We start from the raw sequence: 21,487 nt of genomic DNA on the forward strand, positions 1-21,487 counted from the left end.
CAGAGAAAAAAAAAAAAAAAACCAACCAAAAAAAAAAAAACACCTTTTTGAATTGAAGTAAAAGGTGCCTCCCAAAAAAGCCAGCATGGGCTAAACTTCCTGATATTACCAGTGTAAGTAAGCGGAGAAAGCCAATAGCTCACATGGGAAGAATGCAAACGTGCATGAAGGTTAAGACGCGTAGGCCAGCAGTGTCCACTGTTTTCCATAACCGCTGAGCCTCCAAAGCAGGAGGCCCCGAGCCTTCAGCCTGAGCCCCTCTCAGAGCGATACAGCTTCTTTCAGAAATTTACCCAATGTCTCCAGTATTGCAGTCTCTCCCCCATAAAAAAAAAACAAAACTCCTTATTCCCCCATAAAGTCCTCAGAGTGCAACAAATGAGGCTATTGTGCTTTGGTCTAGGCAAGTACAGAATTTGGAGACCTCCAGCCCCCGTGTCAGTTCAAGCTCTCCCGGGGGCTAGGGGCTAACCAGCAGGGGGTACCTACTACTCCCTGCCTCGGGCCGCACTCACGAGTAGCCAGTTGGATGCGACTGTTAAGCAGTAGGCTATATGCTGCCTTGTTATCATTTTTGGTCCTTCCAGGGGAGGCAAATGCTGCTTTTTGTCATAAGGTGACGAGTCCAGCTTCTGGAGACGAAAACCATGAACTCAGCAAAAATGTTTTAACCCAGAAATAGCTGCAGTAATTTTGGAAAATACCAATTAAAGATGTCATTTCCTCAGAGAGTGGATTTGCTTCAAAACGGGGGGAAGAAAAAAAAAAGCAGTCAAATAACTCTTACTCAGAATGGTTTGTGTCATTCCAAATGAAACATTTAAGTAAGAGAAGTGAGTCAGCTTTAAGTCAAACCCAAGACCTATCATTTGTACAAGTATGGAATTTGTTTTTGTATATTAAGCTCTTCCGGTCTCCTTTAAACATAATCAGCTTTTTTCTGAATTTCTTCTGACATCCACTTAGCTGACAGGCAACAGCAAAAAATTTCTCATTCAGACTGATTGAGTGAAAATCCAGACAATTCCTGAGAACTGGAAAAGCAGGAAAGCTCTCAATCATTTTCCATTCAATGACTAGAAAGGAGGCAGTAAGAGTCAGCTCTACCACAGAAGACACATTACTTCTTTCCAGGAGACACATGAAGCATGTACCTGCGTTGTTCAGCAAAGTAATGCCTTTGAAAGTCCAACCCATGATGACTAGAAGTAAACTTTTAATCCCAGTGTATATTAAGTCAATTTTAAGTGAAAAAAAAAACATTTAGGGTTAAAAAAAAAAAAACCAAACCAAAAAACCACACCATACAAAATCCCCACTCACCACCACTCCAGAATCCCAAGGTTTCCCAAATACCAATCTTGGAGGCAGTTTTATTTAAGTAAAAAGGAAATTTAAATTAAAAAAAAAAAAAAGGTCAATTTAATTTAAATACATTAATGGTATTCTAATTTCCATCCAAAAGCAGCTTAGCATAAATCCTATAAAACACTGAGTTTTATACTCACGGTTTCTACTACAAAAACATTCATAATTGTTATTATCTTTCTATTTTAGGAAGTGCTATGTCTACATAAGTCTTTTGCAGTATGGTTACTTAAATACGTGCACAACTACAATGCCTCTTACTAGTGTGCAGTCCCTACTACCTAACATAATGCAAAAAGGATATTTGGGTTCAACTCAGTATGTTTTAATGTCCACACCCAAAGAACATTTAGAGGACAGACCTATTTTCCGCAGCTAAGAAATAAAAAGGTAATGCACACGTTTATTTAAATTATTTCTCCTGCTGTTGGAACTGAATCTAGATAAAGTCTCAGATTTAAGATATTTTGATGTAACTCTCTCCCCTCTCATCAACACTTGTCAGCAATTCTGCCTAGCAAAACAGAACTAGAAAAACACAAAATCAATGATGTCAAAATAAAAGAGCTGTAACACACAAGGAGCAAACTTCATAGCACACACCTAATGCAGAACCTTGCTGTTCAGCAGCATCTGCTGCTTCCCAGGTCCTTTTAAGCCTGGCAAGGCAGCAAGATAATTACAGATACACTGACCAATTGGGACTACCTTCCTCCACTAGTTCTTTGGATCTTTTTTTTCCTAAGTAAGCACATGAAACATAGCTGCAAAGTCTACAACTTATTCATAATACATTAAGGCAGATTCAGCAAAACAGGCTTGTAAAGCTTCACATCCCATTAACGCATGCCAGAGGACTTTCAACTCAACTATATTTCATGAGGTACCACTTCTAGTCCATAGAAGAGTGATCAGTTCAGATTTAACAGCAGCTTTGAACTGTCTGTGTAAATACAAACATTTCTGGCCTGTTCTCCATGTAAAATCATCACATTAACTAAAATTTCCTATATATATGTGTGCTCTAAGACTGGGGTGACCCTAAGCTTGGTACTGTCTGGATCGAGTACGCGCAAACCTCAGAGGAGGTAACAGTTGTCCCCAAAGAAGGGGCTCACAGGTTAGCTCCTCCCAAAAGCCAGAAAAGCAGGGATCAAATTAAAAAACACAGCAGCAGCAAGGAAGCATGGTTCAATGTGGGAATCTGAACCAGCCTGGGAGTAATTCCAAGAGCTAATTTACTCTCCACTCCCTTTTATAGCCTTGCTATGTTTATCAAGATCACTTCCCTGTCAGGCCAGCAGCAAATGGTAGAAGGCTTCCTTTCTCCACATCTAACTCTACCCTGAGCATCGTCCATGCTGTAGGTAAACTCGTAGGACTAGAATAGATAATAACTGTTCCTGTGATAACTATTAATTTTCACAGCTCTTATGAAAAGCAGGTTACCGCCACGGAGAAACGGCACTAGGTGTAATTTGTGATTTATGAAGCAATTTCAAGCAGAACATCTGATAGCCTGTAGCTAGATCTCTCAAATCTGAGGAGTGGGCAGTTAAATAAACATACTTTTTAACACGCCAAGATGTTTCTGGTAAAGGTCTGTACGTACCTGGCTTTGATGGTATTGATATTGAGGGCACATTTGGTAGTGGTACTGTCTCGGGACCACTTATTTCCAGCAAGTTTTTGTCTAGTTCTTCTTGTTCTAGTTCCTCTAGTTCCGCCATGAGTTCATCCTAGTTTTTTAAAGGAGAAAAAAAAAAAAAAAGGAGAAACTTTAAGTCATATTTATTAGCAAATAGATTTAGCTGGTCATATTATTAAATAAAATAGCTTAAATGCACAGGATCAGAGCAAACCGGGGAGACGGAGAGTCTGATTCTTCATCTGAATTTCTGTACATGATCTCCAGGAGGGTGAGGAGGGTGAGGAAAGCATTGAAGAGAAGAAATCTAAGTCCAAACTTTCTCAGAGCAGGCCATCAGGGTCATAGGTGCTGTATGCACTAGTAGGAACAGCTAGTAAAAAGTTCTAGGAGACATTTTATATCCTAGTACTACACCCAGACATGTGTAATACGTAGATCTTAAAGAAAGATGTCCTAAGAGCCAGCGTCCCTGGAGGTATTTAAAAGATGGGTAGACGTGGCGCCTAGGGACAGGGTTTAGTTGTGGACTTGGTAGCGTTAGGTTAATGGTTGGACTCAATGATCTTAAGGGTCTTTTCCTAAATGATTCTATAATTCTACGATATAAACAGAGGCAAATTCAAAGCACACCTCATCAAATTCTTCCCCAAATCCTACTGGCTTTGAGATGGCTGTTGAAATCTCATCTGCCAGCTCTTGCTGTTCTGCAATGTCCTGCATTAATTCATCTACTTTATCAATATCCCTGTAAAAGAAAGAGAAGAGTTCAATATAATTAGGCACTTTCTCCATCAACACCTAAGACTGTATTTCTTGGTTTTTGTAGAAATGCCACACTATGGTGACATTTACAACGTCCTTTCCCAAAATATATTTTGCCTGTAAGTCTGAATTTTGTCCCCCTGTCTCAACAAAATTATGCAGGTATTTTTTACTTTTCCCTAAAAACTTAGCTCCCAGCAGTTATATACAGAGACTTCATACAAAGAGGTTTTGTTCTGCATTACTGGCATTAATAATAATTTGATCTGTTTCCTGATCCAGCATTATTACATTACATCTACAATATTTGCTTTTGGAGCAAGTACGATATTCCCATGATGCAGTTTACCTTTAATTATTGCTATAAATACAAACTCCACTGCACAGAAAGAAGTTTGTGTCTCCCCTCGAGGCTTAAAATTGTTGCTGCTCCCAGGTGGATCCGTGACTAGTGCACCCTCCCATTTGCTTTAGACTACACTGGTGCCAGCCGCCTGCCGGACAAAGGCAGTGGCTCTGTGCCATATAAAATGGTGACAAACTGAGGAAGCATCGATAATTGCATGTTTTGTTCAATATGAAAGTATATCTAGTATTTTAGTTTAAGTTATAGCCTTTTAGAAGAAGGTTTTGCTACTCCAGCTCTACCTTTGGTTAGGAAGCACCTGGCATTTGGCAGATCAAACAAATGACAAACTAAAGGTCCTACGGAAAGATGCAGAAGGGAGTAACTTACATGTTGTCATGAGCAGCTTTCATGGCTTTAGCAGCAAAACCCATATTCTTAAGCACTTCAGTGTTAGTGTTGGCATTCTCAAGGGCTTCTCTCTGAAATTCAATCGTTGATAACGTGCCATCTATCTGTGCAAGCTGCTTCTCGTACCTCTTCTTACGCTTTAGGGCCTGAAGAGCAGCTGAACAACAAAGAACAGGGTAGGATTTGAGAGATGTATGCCCCAAATTGCCATTCATGTTTTGTACCAAATGCCGCTCACTATTGTTTGTCATCTACTGTTCTTCCTAGATAAACTAAGTTGACTAACCCTTGTGTTTGCCTGCTTCAACAAAACTGTTTCACAGAATCCCAGAACGGCAGGGGTTGGAAGGGATCTCGGGAGCTCACGCAGCCCAACCCCCCTGCTCAAGCAGGCTCACCCACAGCAGGGGGCACAGGACATCATCCAGGCGGGCTTTGAATATCTCCAGAGAAGGAGACTCCACAGCCCCCCTGGGCAGCCTGTTCCAGGGCCCGGTCACCCTCAAGGTAAAGAAGTTCTTCCTCACATTCAACTGAAACCTCTTCTGCTTCAGTTTGTGCCCATTGCCCCTTGTCCTGTCCCTGGGCACCACTGAGAAGAGTCTGGCTCCATCCTCATGACACCCACCCTTCAAAGAATTGTAAGTATTGATGAGATCCCCTCTCAGCCTTCTCTTCTCCAGGCTAAACAAGCCCAGCTCCCTCAGCCTTTTCCAGTTTAAAGGCTACCAGATGCCTGCTGTCCATCCCCTGCCACACGAAGGATGCAAGCCAAGAAGCAACTCCAGGATCGGTAGTCCAGTTACTCATAACACACCACAAGCCAGAGAGTACGCTACAACAAACAGCAGGCTTCAATATGCAAGCTGTTCCACTTAAAAACATGTTTTTCACACCCGCGTACTTTAAAAACTCAGCTTGGACACAAGCTGCTGTCCCAACAGCCTTGCTCTTGGTTTCTGAACTCAGCCACGTGTACACTTCACTTCTTCAATGCTCTGACCTCTGTGAAACAACTTAAAAACAGATGCGTTCAGTTCACCATCACCCCCAATATACCAAGTTTTTGTAATAGCTCCTGTCAGACGAGGTTATGATGCTGCTGGAGGGTCCCTACCAGCTAGCTAGACTGGGCAGCTGCTGGGAGAAGAAACTCCTTCAAATACAAAGCAAGGCGAATGTTTCTTCAGCTTTGCTACTTAATGCTGTGAAATACACATATTTGTACACATATAGAAATATTTATATATAAACAAACTTTGTGCATGTTTCATATTACTCCTACTACAAGACACTGTCCACACAAGTGTCTGCTGATAGACATGAGAAGAGATGCCATCGCTTGAATTGGCTCGAGCAATTTGCTGTTCGTAAGCACTTGTATGACGCCTGCTCTTGCCAAGACGAGCCCACCCATGACAGCACCAACACAGGTTGGCACCCACAGGGACCACCCCACGTGGGCGGACTGGTCCAACCCGCTGCATAGCTTAGGCTTCCCCAGATCCTTCCGCAACGTTCAGCTCCACCCCATCCAGACAGGGACGCATCCAACGGGTGAAAACAGCCAACAGCTCACTCTTCAAGACACCCAGACAGACAACAGACCGGTGCACACCTGGTGCCGAAAGACTGACAGTCAACACAAACCAGATTTATGTATAATCCTGCCTGTATGTGGCTACAGGTTTTGGTAGGAGCTGCAGCGGGGGCAGGACCTACCAAGCACTGAGCACTGCCAGCTGACAAACAAGCACCAGGTATCAGACAGGGTAAGACATGAGTACAGCCTCCCTTTGTGTGATTTCTACTTCCCCTCCTGATATGAACAGGCTTGTCCACCATGTGACAGTCGTGGTCACGTAATACACCCCATGCACTTTAAAAATTCAGCTTGGACACAAGCTGCTGTCCTAACAGCCTCGCTCTTGGTTTCTGAACTCAGCCACATGTATGCTCCACTTCATCAATGATCTGATCTCTCTGAAACCCACAGCAGAAAACAGTTAACATGATACAGGATCAGCTCTGCTAAAAATCGACGCCCTGGACCTTTCAACAGATCAGTCACATGCACCTGGCATGGTGGCAAATAAAGGTTTTAAATCTCTAAAAGATGTTGTTTCAAGCCTTTGCAGATTTTTTGGAGGGGAGTAGAAAACAAGGAGTTTCCTTGACAGCAGACAGCTTCCCTTATCTCCCCTACTAGAGGGATAACAACTAGGTGACATTATCCTGCAACACACACAAAACAGCTCCTGTCCTAAAAGCGGATTAAGCCTGTGCAGGCACCCTGCGTATTTTGTCAGATGCCATCTTGAGAAGCTTGACAGTCCTTCAGGATAACGTCCTGGCATCCAGAAGCTCTACATATACCTTCAGTTCTACAGCTGGTTAGGAATATGCTGTATTTGATTACTTTTGACCCAAACCAAGCCCCTTTGCTGACTTTCACTCCAACAACCAGTAAGCCTCCCCACTTTTTTGGGGCCAGTCCAACATCCATTCTCATTTGACAAGAGTGGGATCGGGACTGGGTTTTTGTGTGACACAAAGGACAATGTTTGCTCTGCAGAATCAAGCACAACACAAGCATCATCTGAAACATTCCAGCTTTACACCAGATCATAAAGTGATGAGCAACACATTACTGGTATATTTAGTCTGGTTAATTTTGTGCTAATGGTTTAATTAAGGATATATGAAGTTCTCTTACTTAGAAAGATAAAACTGTTAATAGGCTATGTTTATATAGTGACAGATGCTGGGAAAGTGTCAAGCAGCAACAGGACATTCTTTACTGAGGATCTTGTGCATCATGGAGAATTACCAGCAAAAGCAGAGATTTTATAACCATTACAGAAACCCAAGTCAAGTACTCTAATTTACATACAGTTCCACCCTATAGCTTTCTCTGAGAACAGCTACAGTTTATCTACATTTCATGCTTATGTACTTTCAAAACCAGCTGCTCAGACAGCAAACATTGCAAGCATTGTTGTAGAAGCTCTTGTGATCAGGAGTGCTTACTGGGACTGTGGGGTAACCCTGCCCCTCCTGTTCCATGCACAGCAGTTCAGCGTACCAGAATTGCACTCCCCAGCCTTCACTCTGTTTTATAAATCCCTTCCTTGATTAATTTCTCACTTGTGTACACAGAGCAAGGCTCCCACTTTTACAAAAGCATGGTACATAATCTTCTAGCTTGCAGAATGGAGCAGGGATCCCCCCCCATGAGACCTGGACGATGGCAGATGTCTCCCACCCGGGTTCAGGCTGCGGCGCCACTATCTGCCCATTTACTGCTGACCCTCCTGGAGCTCCCGCTGGTCTCTCAGCCAAGCACCGACCACACTCAGATCTGCCATGGTTGGAAGCCTGGCACGCAGATCCCTGCCTAGGAACAGGAACACAAACACGCTCGTTTAAAACTTCCCTTGTTTAAAGTAAAAACTTCAAATGGATTTGGGGTATTTTCTAGAAACTTTTCCAACCACTTAGGACCAAGAGCAGCCAAGGAAGATATTTGTATTTTCCCCTCTCCTCCATAAGGCCAATGAAAGGACAAAGCTTCCCACGGCCACAGTGCCCACCTGTACCTACTTGAAGACTGACTGGTAGAAATGCCTGTTTCAGTAGCCTACAAGGAGCACAGACTGATACACAGCCCCAGCAACAAATGCAGGGCCGTGCACAAAGCTTCTGCATCTGGGCAGCGCTGCATAAATTTTTAGCATGGGCCAGTTAACATCACAGTCATAAATGAGTTTCTGCAATGAAGAAAAGCTTACACAAGAGATTGCAACTTCTCACAGCTAGGAGCACTAAGGAATGCGAAACAAGGTATTTGGTGCCTCAGATTAGACGATCACAGCTTCCTGCAATTTATTTTCATCTGTGCTGCCTGTCTGGGCAGCGCTGCATAAATTTTTAGCACGGGCCAGTTAACATCACAGTCATAAATGAGTTTCTGCAATGAAGAAAAGCTTACACAAGAGATTGCAACTTCTCACAGCTAGGAGCACTAAGGAATGCGAAACAAGGTATTTGGTGCCTCAGATTAGACGATCACAGCTTCCTGCAATTTATTTTCATCTGTGCTGCCTTGCTTAACCATCTTTTAATGTAAAGTCCTTGTTTATAACTAAAAGATTTTATTAAGCTGAAAATATAAGAAAATACCAATTTAATTTAGGTCACTCGCATTAATTTCACCCTGCGAGTTTTGGCAATTCATTTCCCATATTTCCCGCCCCCCCGCAGAAGAGGATTTGCACTTCGTAGTCAGGGTTCTCCTCGTTGCACACACATGGTGCCGCTTTCACGGATGCTCCCATCATCTAGACACAAATGCACCTTGGAGAATGATGCTCTGTGCCATGTTCCCACGCGCCTGCCCTCTACCACACAGGGCGGTGGAAACTGCCAAGATCTGGTGCAGACCTTTCTAATCGGCATTTCCTAGAAAAACAGATCACTAAATGATCATTTCTCTGCACCTAGATTCATACAAAGGTTAATAAAAATGCATTTTCTTTCAGAGAAATATTTTAAATTATGTTTTCCTTGTTTAAGGCCATTACAGTTAAGTTGGTTTTCCATCTCTCAGGACTGATTTCCCAATCTTCAGATATCCATGGATGAGCACACCACACCAATACCCACAGCTCAGAGGTCACGAGGAATTTCTAGAGTAAGGGTCCATCTGGAGGTGAAAATGACAGCCCCGCCGATCGCTGCACGGGGACCAAGGGGCTTATCCGGCGGGCACAGGCAAGGGGGAAGAGCCCCCAGCTCCTGCTTGAAACACGGGACCAGCAGCAGCCTGTGCTAGCACAAATAATGCAGCTGCAGATTTTCCATATGTTGCTATCATACTAACGTATACAGAGCGGTGGTATCTGATGGAGGTATAGATCCAAGGGGGCGAGACTGTTCTGATCTACAGCCACTTCACCTCTCCTATTTAGGCATCAGTTTCTGAAAACTGGTGAGCAGTTGTACCGCTTTGTTCCTGCAAAACAGTGCTGACCATCTGCATAAATACCTACTGAAATCTTATGTACTGACAGAGTAATACATTTTTATTACATTTATTAAGTTTTCATTGAATTCGAAGCTGTAAATACTTATTCTGAAGGGAATGACATTGGCTCTGTGCCTCAAAAAAAGAGTTTCCAGAATTTGAAATAAATATGAAAAAGAGACAGTAGGCTACAAATACATCCTCTAGCATTACAGGCACACAAGAAATGGGTGTGCGTTTGACGCCAAAGTGTAACACAGCCCATCTTTGCTCTTCATGAAGACTGCTATCCCACTAGGCAGCCGTGGAGGAGGCAGTCCTCCGGACCCACACCCCTAATTATGCCTTCACTGTTTCCAAGATAGTAATTACATAAGCAGGCACTGTAATTTAATACCCAGTTTTAATTGCTGTGCAACTGCTTCAGCAGGCCCTGTAACCATATATTAAGTTTAAAGCATTTATTTTCTAACACAGCCAGACTTCACTCATGACCCACATCCTGTTGCAAGAGAGTTCACCAGCACATTTTTCTAGAAACAGCTGAACCAAGTTTTCCAACAGCATGAGAATTTCCTTCTCTTAGAGTAAAAAGCTATAGGAGATTACAAGATCACTAGACCAGGCTCTCACAACAGCTTCTACAAAGTTCCCAATACTCAGAGGCCCAAATAAGGACCGATGCTTTTTCTCACCATGTTGTGGCTGTGTATTACTTATGGAAATACAGAATCACAGAATCGTTTAGGTTGGAAAAGCCCTTTAAGATCATCAAGCCCCACCATTACCCTAACCCTGCCATCCCACCACTAAACCACATCCCTAAGCATTCTTTATACAGAATAAAACACAGAAAGATCATGACTACGATCTGTACGCGTTAATAATTACTTAAGCTGGTTAAGCATGGGACAAGGAGCAGCTTGTGCGGGATCACTCGGCGTGGCGTTGCTCTTATACAGAGCCCTTTCCTTCAGCTCCGTGCAAAAACCTCCCCAGCTCCTCGGCACCCGCCTCACAACAGGGGACACCAGGAACAGGTACAGGGAAAGGACAGGTACTGTCCCGTGAGCGGCCTTCCCTCAGCGAGAAGCGACACTGACGTTCCACTAAAGTCGCCCAGGAGCACCACACGTTTCTCCTCCCAGAGCATCCCGCCTTTGGGTGGGCGTTAACTTACGCTGGAAATATCCCTATTACATATAAAACCAGTTCAAATCACTGGCTGGTTTAGGAGATTATTTTCTTGCCTCCACCCCGTCCCCCCCCTTTTTTTTTTCCGTTTTATTTTTCTTTTTTTAGCTCAAATCTCCCATAGGTTGCACATGAGGAGCAGACAATAGTTGCTGAACCATTTTACAAAGTGACAAATTACCCTCCCAGCCTGCTAAACAGCCACAGATTAGATAAACTGATGCAAGAGGAAAAAGCTGTTCGTAGGCTTAGAATTTACTATTAAAAAGAAGTTTAACATTTAAGATAATCTTCACTTAATGAATCAATGCAGACCCAACGATAGCAAAAATATCTGATCGTTACCTTTTCACAAGGCAATCAGGAGAACCTGCCCATAAACACTCAGTATTTCAGGCAACCTCTGCAACCCCTATCTTATCCATAACAGGCACAGTGTGTTTTAGCTTTTCAGTCCAATGTGCACGATGAATCGCACGCACTTAAAATAGCCCCTAAGAAAGTAACAGCAGATAGCAAAACTTAGTTGGACTTCATTTGAATTTTAGTGAAGATTTCAGCAGGTTATATAAAGAAGTACGCACTGGGGAAAAAAAAAAGCAGTTATATATATATTATTACAATTAAATGAAAGGTAATACATTTTAAACTAACTGGATGACTCCTGTCATCCAATAGGAAATGGCAAGCAGGCTCAAAATTATCTTCTCCATATGACATTTTGATATATTCATTGCCTTTATTATCAGCTATGACTGGGACATTGGAATGAATCTGACAGTAAAACCTGATATAAATAGTTTATGCCCTCTTTTCCATTGGCAAAGTGAAATAAAATGTCTCTGTGTTAATAAGCAGCAGCCGCTAATCTCTAGAATTCCTTTTTACACAGAAATTCTCACAAAGAAAATGTCAGCTTCCAGAGAGGAGGGCAAGTCCAGTAAAACAGCAGCAGAGCCAAAAGCACTTACATCTGGACCAACTGCTTCAATTGCTTGAATGTAAAAACTTGTAGAAAAGTACATTTGAAGAACTTTTCACATATGTTTTAAAACCTCAGACTTTTTAATACATAAAAAGCCACTGTTTCATCTGGGGGGTTGGGGAGTGGGGGTTTGGGTTTTTTAATTTATTTACAGTCTTGAATTGATGAACTGCAAAATACTATTTTTAATTTTGTTTTTTCTTTAATTTCTGTGACAGTGTGTGTCCCCCCCGAAATTGCAGCGGAAGATTTACACTTCCCATTCCACCAAGGTGAACAAGAAGCCAAGGGTTTCATGATTACACCTACCCCAAGAGCACCCAGCCCTCCAACACGACCGATAAGCAGGAATTCGTGTTAGGGTTTTCAGCCACTGCTCCTTCGGAGTACGAATGCTGGGAAGTGGAAAGCGTGGAGCCATTTAGCCAGACCATCCTCCTCCATCAGCACTTGCAGTCCGACAAGCATGACTGCTCACCCAAATCATTTCACTTTGTTCCCAAGAAATGCCGTTTGGAATAATTTAATTTTTATGTATTTTTAAAATATTTCAACCTGTATGTAAGGAAATTATTAACAGAGCTGTTGTAAGCCTTAAGATTTTCCTTGCAGTATTTCCAGCAGTTTGTTAGTGAAATAAGGAAAGTGTTCACTGTGATAAGCATTTAGTGGGATAATAAAAATACAATTTTACTACATAGTACTGTATTCAGAGAGGAAACTATGAACATGTCAGTGTTTCTGTTAAAAATCAACAGCCCTCCTGCAAATAATTACTGCTTATACGCTTTCAGAACAAGTAGTATTAATGGCATATTTATGCATACAGCAATTCTATTGAATTCATGCTTTTAAACATCATTAGTAGAAAAGTATAGATTAGTAGATAAAAAACAAGGAGGAACTGACGACTACTTGAACTCCAAATTTTGATAGCAAAAACACATCTCGAGAAGAGCAGGAGGACCAGTTACTTGAAAGAGCACTGGGAACAACTGGGAATGTTATTCAAGGCTTTCACCGAATTCAAAACCACGCTTGTACCAAAGTCCACGCATCTGTGAACCCAGGGAAATTGTCCTGAGTGGTGGCTCTCAACGTGCACGTTTCCTGCCCATCCAACTCCTGCCTCTGCAAAAATCTGCTAAAAATCACACTGACACCTAAAATAGAGCGGCTTCTCATCCAGAGCAAGACACACGGGTTAATAGCTCTGATTACTCCAGCTGAGGGGGAAAACTATCTTAATCTCACATCTAAAATGAGAGGAGGAATGGCAGCAGCAGAGATAGCGCTGCAAAAGGACACCAGCTCTATTAATATGGGATGAAAAAGTTCCACAGCAGCCTCAAAATTAATGTACACCAAACGTCAGCCACACCAAAATAAACAGTGCAAGATAGCTGCAGAGGAGCTTCCCGAATGGGGGTCTCTTGGCCTCTCTAGGAGAAAGCCCAGGCATTAGAGATGATTGAGATAATCCACTTAATACTGGGTGGCTGTCTTGCACATTGTATTGTGCATCCGTCTATAATTTGCTCAACAGAAAGAAGTGTCATTATTTTGGCTGCTTCTGAAAATACCATCCCACCTTCCTGGCACTTGCCTTGGCAGCAAATTCAATCACAAACATCCTCACCGTCCTTGAAACGGGATAAACAAGAGGGACTGGGAAGGTGTAAGAAGTAACTGGCTGCCTTGCCTGCGGTGAAGTCATGTAGCAGAGTAGCTTAATCTTAATCAGCAACTGCTCGTCTCTCATTCTATTGAGAATTAGCAAACTGCCTACAATATCTCCAAAAAATTCCTAAGAAGCGAAAAAGTAATTTAAAGCAATTCAGAAAATATCCTCCAATGCTACAAGGAGATAAAAAGGTAGATACAAATCCCACTGTGCTCTTACCAAACTTCTTTCACACCACTGTGTTTAGCCTTGAATAAACATCTTTCTGCAATGATTTGCTAGCTCAAGAAACTGCTAACCAGCTGAAGAATGTTCATGTTGGTTCAAACCAAACTGCTGCAAAAGAATCCAGGCAATATCTTGCCACAGAAGTTCTGTGGTACGTACCAAGGAACGCTCGTCCCAGACCAGGCGAGTCTTACAAAATGCACAAGCTGGTGACTCTTAATTCTCTATTCAGGGTCCTAGAGGTCAGATATTTTCAGGGTGTTTCCAAAACCTTTCAGGGTGTTTCCAAAACCATGTAACTACTCTAGATATCTAAACAGCTAGAGAGCACCCTTGTCCTGCAAGCTTTTGCCTGAGCATTTTTGGTTTGGTGTGGTTTCCAGTGCTGGAATGACTTCCTACCCTTCCTTTCCTCCAGCAGAGCCTTGCCCACATCCTGCACGTTAGTGAGATTTCTGTATGTGAAAAGAAACGTAAAGCCTTGCAGAGACAGTAACATGCAGGCCTTGTGCAAGGGACTGAAGAGGAAGAAAGCAAGCATGGCCACTGAGCTGATACATAAGCATATTCCTAACTGGTTGCCCATTAAATCCCCAGCTACACTGAGCCAAGCTGATGGCACAGCACGAGATGCCAGAGGTCCAAGAAGTCAGGTTTGATTTTAGGCATCATGGTATGAAAGCAGTTGGGAGACAGAGGTACCAAAGCACAGTTAAAAATAAATCCACATCAACTCCAAGGCTAATACAGTGCAAAGCAGCATGATTTCCTTTCCCATGAGGATCACCTGCTGAGATCTATGATGTCTAGACAACATACACAGGCCTAAAAGTAACTTTATGCTGAAGTCTGAAGCCATTATCATGCGTTTCCCCCCAACGTCAGGGCCTAATGTCTCCAGGATGGTTCCCAGCGAGCAGCTCACAAGAGCTGGCAGCAGCCTCCTGTGCCTTTCCTTGGGGAGATGCTGAACTTTTAGCAGGGAATCATGAGTTCAGCCTTCGTCCTCCACTTATCTTCCTGTGTCTGCCTACTAAACATCTAATAAAGTTCCCAAACCCTCTCCTCAAAGGAAGGCAACTATTCCCAGCTCAGAGATGAAGTGACTGGTTAAAACTACTCCATTAAGGCATACAAAGCCAGGCAGAGAATACAAGAAGGTTTCTGTCTTAGCCATATTTAAAACAAGATTACAATTTCCTCTTGAGTGAAGCAGTGCCAGAACATTTAGTCTATTGTGCAAGAGATTAAAGTAAACAATAAGCATCCCTGGTCTAAAAATCTACAAATACACAAAGGCAAAACCAAAAACAGATAAAGAAAAAAGCATCCTGTAGAACAGCAATCAGCGCTTTGATACTCGCAATACCCAAACAACGCAGTCACCACCACCTTCATGCCGTTACCAACTGCAGCGCTGCTCACTGCTCTGATGGGCATCGACTCAACCTTTGCGGCAGCAATTGTTAGCATTGCTCCACATCCCACGGCCAAGACACAAGGCAGCTATACTTGACGTGTAACGTGCTTCATTGATGTGCTTATCACAAATCAGTCACCAGCCGTCATTTTTATACGGAGTGCAGAAGGTGTGCTTCTGACTGTCCAAATCCATGACCACGATGCTATTTATTCCCGAAACAGCGAGTAATTCGCTCAGGTTGAAAGTCACAGATGGAAACGTATTGCACTTGTGGATGCAGAACCAGCAAGCTGAGTAACCTCCTGGCCTGGCCGCCTTCAGGCAACAGCAGTGGATAGCCCAGAAAGCAAGCAAGCCTTCAGCCTTGGAAGCCGGTTCCTCTGCCTCTTGCACATCAACGCAACAATCCTTGGTCAGTAATCCTCTGTAAAATAATCTCTAGGTGAGTCTGGGACAGTGTTGCCAAAAAAAAAAAAAAAAAAAAAAAGGGAAAAAAATGTCAACTACAGTGAGATTTGAAGCCCAAATGAGAAAACCAGGAAAGACAGATCCCAATTACAGAGAAGCAGCTAACAGGTTTGTTCCACCCAGGAGCTGGAATGAGCCTAAGGAACGCCAGACCAGCCAAGATCATCTAGGCCTAATGCTTCCAACTATTACATTAAATCGGACCCACCCACTGGAAGCAAAGCACATAGCGTATTTCCCAATTTTCAGCGTTTCACTTCTTGTGGTCCTACACGTCACTGGATGATGGCACAGGATTGCAAGGTATATCCACAGCTTATTTACCCAAAGCAGATTTCTTCTTTCCAAATAAACCCAGATATATTCTAAGACTGCTGAGGTAAATTATCCTCCCTTACCCTTTTAAACTGCTCGATTAACTTTGCTGTTAAAAATCTGCACCTTATTTCACATCAGAATTTTTTATGTATATAAAAGGAGATAATTATTCCGAATTCAACAAATGTTTTAAACTTTTAGGATGAGAAAAGTATGTTCCTTAAGGAGTCCTTTGGATTTTCACAGCCTGTAAATACTCTTTATGGGTTTTCTTCTTTATTTTGTGATTGATGAAGATATTTTGTTACAGAGAATTCCAGTGAAAAAACTGTAATCTTCCTCTGAATCCCTGCCAGAAATGCATCAGGTAGAGGTTCAGCTTTACCAGAACAGAAGTAGCTCTTCTTAAGTATCTCAAAAATGTCCTTTTCCCACAGGGGAAAAGCCTAAACAACCAAATTCCCTATGCTTAACAGTATTTTTGCGACTAAGTCACAAAACTCAGAAGATCCTCCCCATAAGTGGCCCATTTCGAGACCTCCTCTTCCTGAGGAATAAAACAAGTGGCTGCCTGGGTAGTCCGACATGCATTTGGGCAATTATTATTAGAGTGCTGCCAAGTCTAAGAATTTCGTTGAGGCTGTCATAATATTTAGCATTTCTCTTAACATCTCATCTGGTGAAGTTATGCTATTTTGAGATGTGAAAAATCCCTTTTTTCATGAATGCTCAGATTCCAACATTAATGACTAAGGGGAAAAAAGTTGAAAATAAAGGCTTTTCGAAACCTGAAAGTTATAAAGCTAATAAAAAACCCCATATTTATTTAAAAAAAAAAAAAAGTTTGCACTTCTTGAATCAACCCCTAAGCACTTAGCTGGCGACACTGCAGTACGTCTCTCATGGTCAGAACCAAATTTCATTTTTTTAATGGCAATCCCACACTTAGGCAGTGATCAGCTCCAGGAGCCAGGTTTAGCAATGAGCACTGTCACTGCAGCCCTCGCAGCACAAGTTAACAGCGCTGCCAGGGAAGCACTTACCAAAAGGGGCTTTCTACCGCTCAGTTTCCTCCCAGGACACAGCACATGCTGAGCCCACCACGGGGATGCTGTCAAGATATTTTATTAAGGTACCACCTTCAGGGGAGATGCAATGACCATGCACACGGTTCCTAGTTAGCCCATTATGAAGTTTGCTTTATGTCAACTTTTTTTATTTCATAACTAACAAAAATCACCTGCAAGTTTCTGAATATCATCAGTTGATGTTCCTGGCACCCTGGCATTTACATTTCTTTTCAGTTCCACTACATCTGAAGAACCTCTGTGCAGTCGCCTGGAAGCAAACATGACATCCTTAAACCTGAATAAACTCCTGCCACGCCATGAAGAGCACATACAACATGGATGTTTGGTAACACTTAACGTACCCCCACATTAGTGAAACAGCCAGCATGGCTGATCACAGCCTTATCAGAAAGGAGGACTCCAAAAAGACAGGTCTTACAGTGAAGGATGCTGCAAGTCTTTGCATGCATGGAGTAACCTGGCAGCAGGTATCCAAACGAGCTCCAGATGCAGCTACATGGCCAAATTCAAACACAGACACTATTGGGTTCCTCAAGGGGTTTGTGCCAGCAGGGTGGCGACCACGTCACCAAGTCTCTTGGTTTACCTTGTGCCTAAACCAACCCTTGACTCAACACATCAGAACTACTGGATCAGAGAGTCCTGTTAATGTTGCATTCTGTTTTGAAGCAATTGCTGTCTGGAAAGCAGCTGCAGTGGAAGGTGGCACTACCTGGTTATCGCTCCAGATACGACCCTGCAAACTGCAATAGCACAGTCCAGGATGGACTATCAGTTGTACCGATACACTTGCTGACTTGGCTGCCCTTACCTAGGGGAGGGTAAGGAGCCAGGGAAAACAGCTGACTGCTGGAGCACAGGCCAGTGCAGAAGCTCAGGAATGGGAAGGGAGCAGTCGTGAAAGTCTGTACTGAGCTCAGCCCTCGCTTGCTGTACACAAGGATAAACATGTACATCCCAGTATATGCAAGAGAGACAGCCATACTGGTTATTTGGACACCACCAAGCCGTAGTCCCCAAACCTTCCATGGTTCGCTACAATCAGTTGAGATGTCTGCGTAATTACCCCATACTTGTATTAGCCCCTATAAAAATGGTTATTGACAAGGCTTCATTTAAACAATGAAACCAGAGGAAGCCAAAGACGACCTTTCCCATCTGGGCTTCCAACTGCAAGAACATTACGGTTCTTTGCCGCAGCCAGGCACTCAGCTTCACCCAGGGGAAACTTCTGCTCTGCTGTGGCCACAGTGACCTGCCACTGTTGGGAACGTTGGACTGGCCTTGGCACTGGCGACTGGGAAGGTCCACAGTGCCCCCAGGTTCCTCACCTGCAACCCAGCCACCTCCACACAAGCAGACTTGCCGGCATCTGCCAACATCTTCAGCAACTGTTAACACCTCTTCTGCTCAAAGACTCAACCAGGATTCCTCCAAACAGAACTAAACTCGTCACAAGCTATGTGCTGTGGCCTTGGGTTGTCTGAGGGAAAGGCAAAGGTCTACCAACACCTGATGCATGGCCTATTTAGGATTCTCCAACTGCATCCTTTTTGTTTCAGGCACTTTGTGCCAGCAGTTCCAGTTTGCTGGATGCCCAGTTTGCTGGATGCCTGGCTGCAAACTTCACGGAAAGCACGTTAAAGCACGTGACCTGCTCCAGCTTTTAGTTTAGCAAAAATCATCCGTTTTTAAGTGTCGTGACTAAATGGGAAGATTTTACTTTACACCCCGCTCCCCTCGGACACACACATGCTCTGTCAGAGCCTTGCTGGCCGCATCCTCCCCACTCATACCACATATCCACCATATGCAAACTCTCTGGAACAAGCAGCACATACTACCCCAAAAAACAGAAAGGGCAATGTTAAAATCTTCGGTTTTTCCAAAACAGATGGCGATTTCACAGGGGAGAGCACAAAGCTGCCAAAATCATCAGGGTGCAGAGCACAGCATGCAGGTAGGAGGTCCACCATGTACAGGCAGGAGAGGCTGGGCTACCAGAAAAGGAGACACAGAGGCACAGAGGCACACACAGCTGCGGCAGACATTCTGCAAGGGTGTCTGCTCAGTCCAGGAGTATGGGCAACAGAGTCTGCACGAGCCCTGCAAGAGCTTAGAGGTGGTGGTACCCTCCTAAGGTGGGTCATTCATGAATGCCAAAGAGCAACTGCAAAACAGTTAAGGCAATAAATAAATAAATAAATAAATCTATTTTTTCCTGGACAGCACTGGCTGCAGACTCCTCTTGATGTGAACACCATCCCTCCCTTCTCCGTGTTAAATTAATTGTCCGCTCAACAAGGAAGCATGGCCACGTGCTTCACCATCACCTCAGGCCTGGAAGCACCAAGATTTGCCAGGTAAGGAGCAGTGACCGTTTTAAATTCCGAGCCCCAATACAGCACCTTTCCTATGCTGACCCATCTACCAAGCAGCGTTGTAGACTGCACCACGGAGCGTACCCAAGCACACAGCGCCTGGCCATCCCCAGTGTCCCACGAGGTCCAGCTGGGATCCTGCTGCATGGCCCAGATGATGTTCAAGAACAAGGACACGGCTCTTAGCGGAATCCAGTCAGAATGGGCTCCCTGTCCTCTAATCGAAGGCAAAACCTTTGTGGGAATATTCCCACCTCCGACCATGCGCTTCAGCTGTGCTGCTAAAGGAGAAGAAGGGCAAGAAGGGACAGACAGAGAGGCCTGAAGGATACAAGTGCAAAGCTCCACAACAGCCCCGTCCAGACAAACATTACACAACTCAGCACAAATTCTGCCAGCGAGAAACAACCTGGCAGTTTTCCGAATAAATCTGAGAAAGTAAAAGAGGGTTAAACCAAACTAGCGATTTGCATCACCTGCAAATTACAGTTTTGAACTAGTGCTAGGAGCCCTCAAGCATGATTCAGTAACGAGGGCTGGAGCTTAATGAGGTACTAGAATCTGACATCTAATACGTTTGCAGAGAAAAAGTAATGAAAACAAAGTCAGTGGCTGCAAACATGCCAGGTTTCCCTTCTGACAGGGCTTGACAGAGAATAGGAACAGAGGAAGGATGTATTGCATCAAATACAGTTACCAAAACACATCTGGCAGAACCACAGGGTATTGGTTTTACTTATGCCACTTTTCAACATTTTTTTTTTAAAAGGTGTTTGTGAATTCCCCTATCCCTCCCAAACTGTTCTATACTACAGCAATCTGCCTCAAAAAGCCTCTGTTAAACATAGATAGGGTAGCATTTCAAACGAAAAGTTTCCTCCTTTTTAAACACCTATTTAAAAGAGTAATTATCACCCTTTTCCCAAGCCAGGTGGTTAATGCTCAACTCATTAATCTCAGGGGAAGAGAGGGACTCGGCCAGCACTGCTATCAATACTCTTGCACTGAAGCTGTGCTTTACGGTTAAGCACCCAGAACTCAAAGATGCATTTTTACATTAGGTTACGACTTAAAACACAGCAAAGGCTGCCTGAAGCACTGCAGGAAAGGCTGGACAGTGTTTGCTGCAGGACTGTTGCTTCCCCTGCATCAGCGTCGTATGATTCATGGTGACAAAACCAGGTTCATGTTATTTGACTCTGGGAGCAGAGATCACTTCTCTTGCCAAATGTCAAGCAAGACCTTAAAAACACATTCACAAGCAATGCCTTAATGCCTAGGACCGTACATACATGGTCACAGGTCATTTGAGTCTCTGCCCACACCCAGGCCTGAGGTTGCAGCTTTCTCTTCCTTGAATTCCAGATCATTGCAACTTTTTGAACCATTCAAACTTCTAAGTATGTGTCCACACCATCATACAGGCATGCTTCCATTTTTTAATTAATGATTGGCTGGCCCCCTGCAGACACTCAGATTTTATCATGATTAATACCTCTAAGCTGACCAAGCAGGGGGACTGTTGCCAGGAGAGGCAGAACTGCCCTCCTCCTTCCAGTCACATTCCTGGCTCCCTCTCCTGCCAGCTCTAGCATTTGTGCGGTTCAGTGTAGAAAACTTTTTTTTTTTTTAATTTTTATTTTTTTTCTTCTTCAGGGTTAGCTTTTGGCTGGATCAGCAAACTAATCCAACTCATGCACTGCCCACACAAATGCTAACAGCAGCACAAGAGAAACAGGCAGGACGAGGCACAACCGCTTCTGGCAGCCACATCACTCAAGCCCAGCCAGCACCAGCTCCACAGCCACACCAGCATGCACCAGTTGTGCGTTTCAGCCAGGTTAACTGAGCTGCTGTCTCCTCGCTGGTGCCACGACTGTAACCCTCCAGCAACAGGCAAACGAGTTCAGCAGACTGACATGACAGATTGAACAGGCAGGGGGATGGCAAACAGTTAATTTTCCATCAGAACAGCCAGCTGAACTGACCTACCTGTGGCAGCGCTGTGATCTATTGCGAGCCAGAGGTGGGCATAAAATTATGACTTTTGCCTTCAGCCTACGCCCAACTTTCTTGTTTGTTGGGTTTTTTATGTGTGGGGTGGAGCACAGGAGTGTGCTCTTTCCAGGAAATGCCTGAATTAGACAGCAG

The 21,487-nt window shown here is 43.6% G+C and overlaps 1 protein-coding gene across 1 annotated transcript in view; it reads right to left on the reverse strand.

Moving 5' to 3' along the window:
- The window catches only part of CHMP4B (charged multivesicular body protein 4B), a 26,516-nt gene that overhangs the window by 1,037 nt on the left and 3,992 nt on the right, over window positions 1–21,487 (reverse strand). The window contains exons 2-4 of the mRNA XM_035892921.1: window positions 4,518–4,695; window positions 3,650–3,764; window positions 2,981–3,107 (exon numbers count right to left, since the gene is read on the reverse strand). Of these exons, the coding sequence (XP_035748814.1) occupies window positions 2,981–3,107; window positions 3,650–3,764; window positions 4,518–4,695 (420 nt within the window). The remainder of the gene's footprint in view (window positions 1–2,980; window positions 3,108–3,649; window positions 3,765–4,517; window positions 4,696–21,487) is intronic.

The sequence above is a fragment of the Egretta garzetta genome, unplaced genomic scaffold (assembly GCF_000687185.1).
Source record: "Egretta garzetta isolate BGI_Z169 unplaced genomic scaffold, ASM68718v1 scaffold24, whole genome shotgun sequence".
In the NCBI taxonomy this organism is placed as follows: Eukaryota; Metazoa; Chordata; class Aves; order Pelecaniformes; family Ardeidae; genus Egretta; species Egretta garzetta.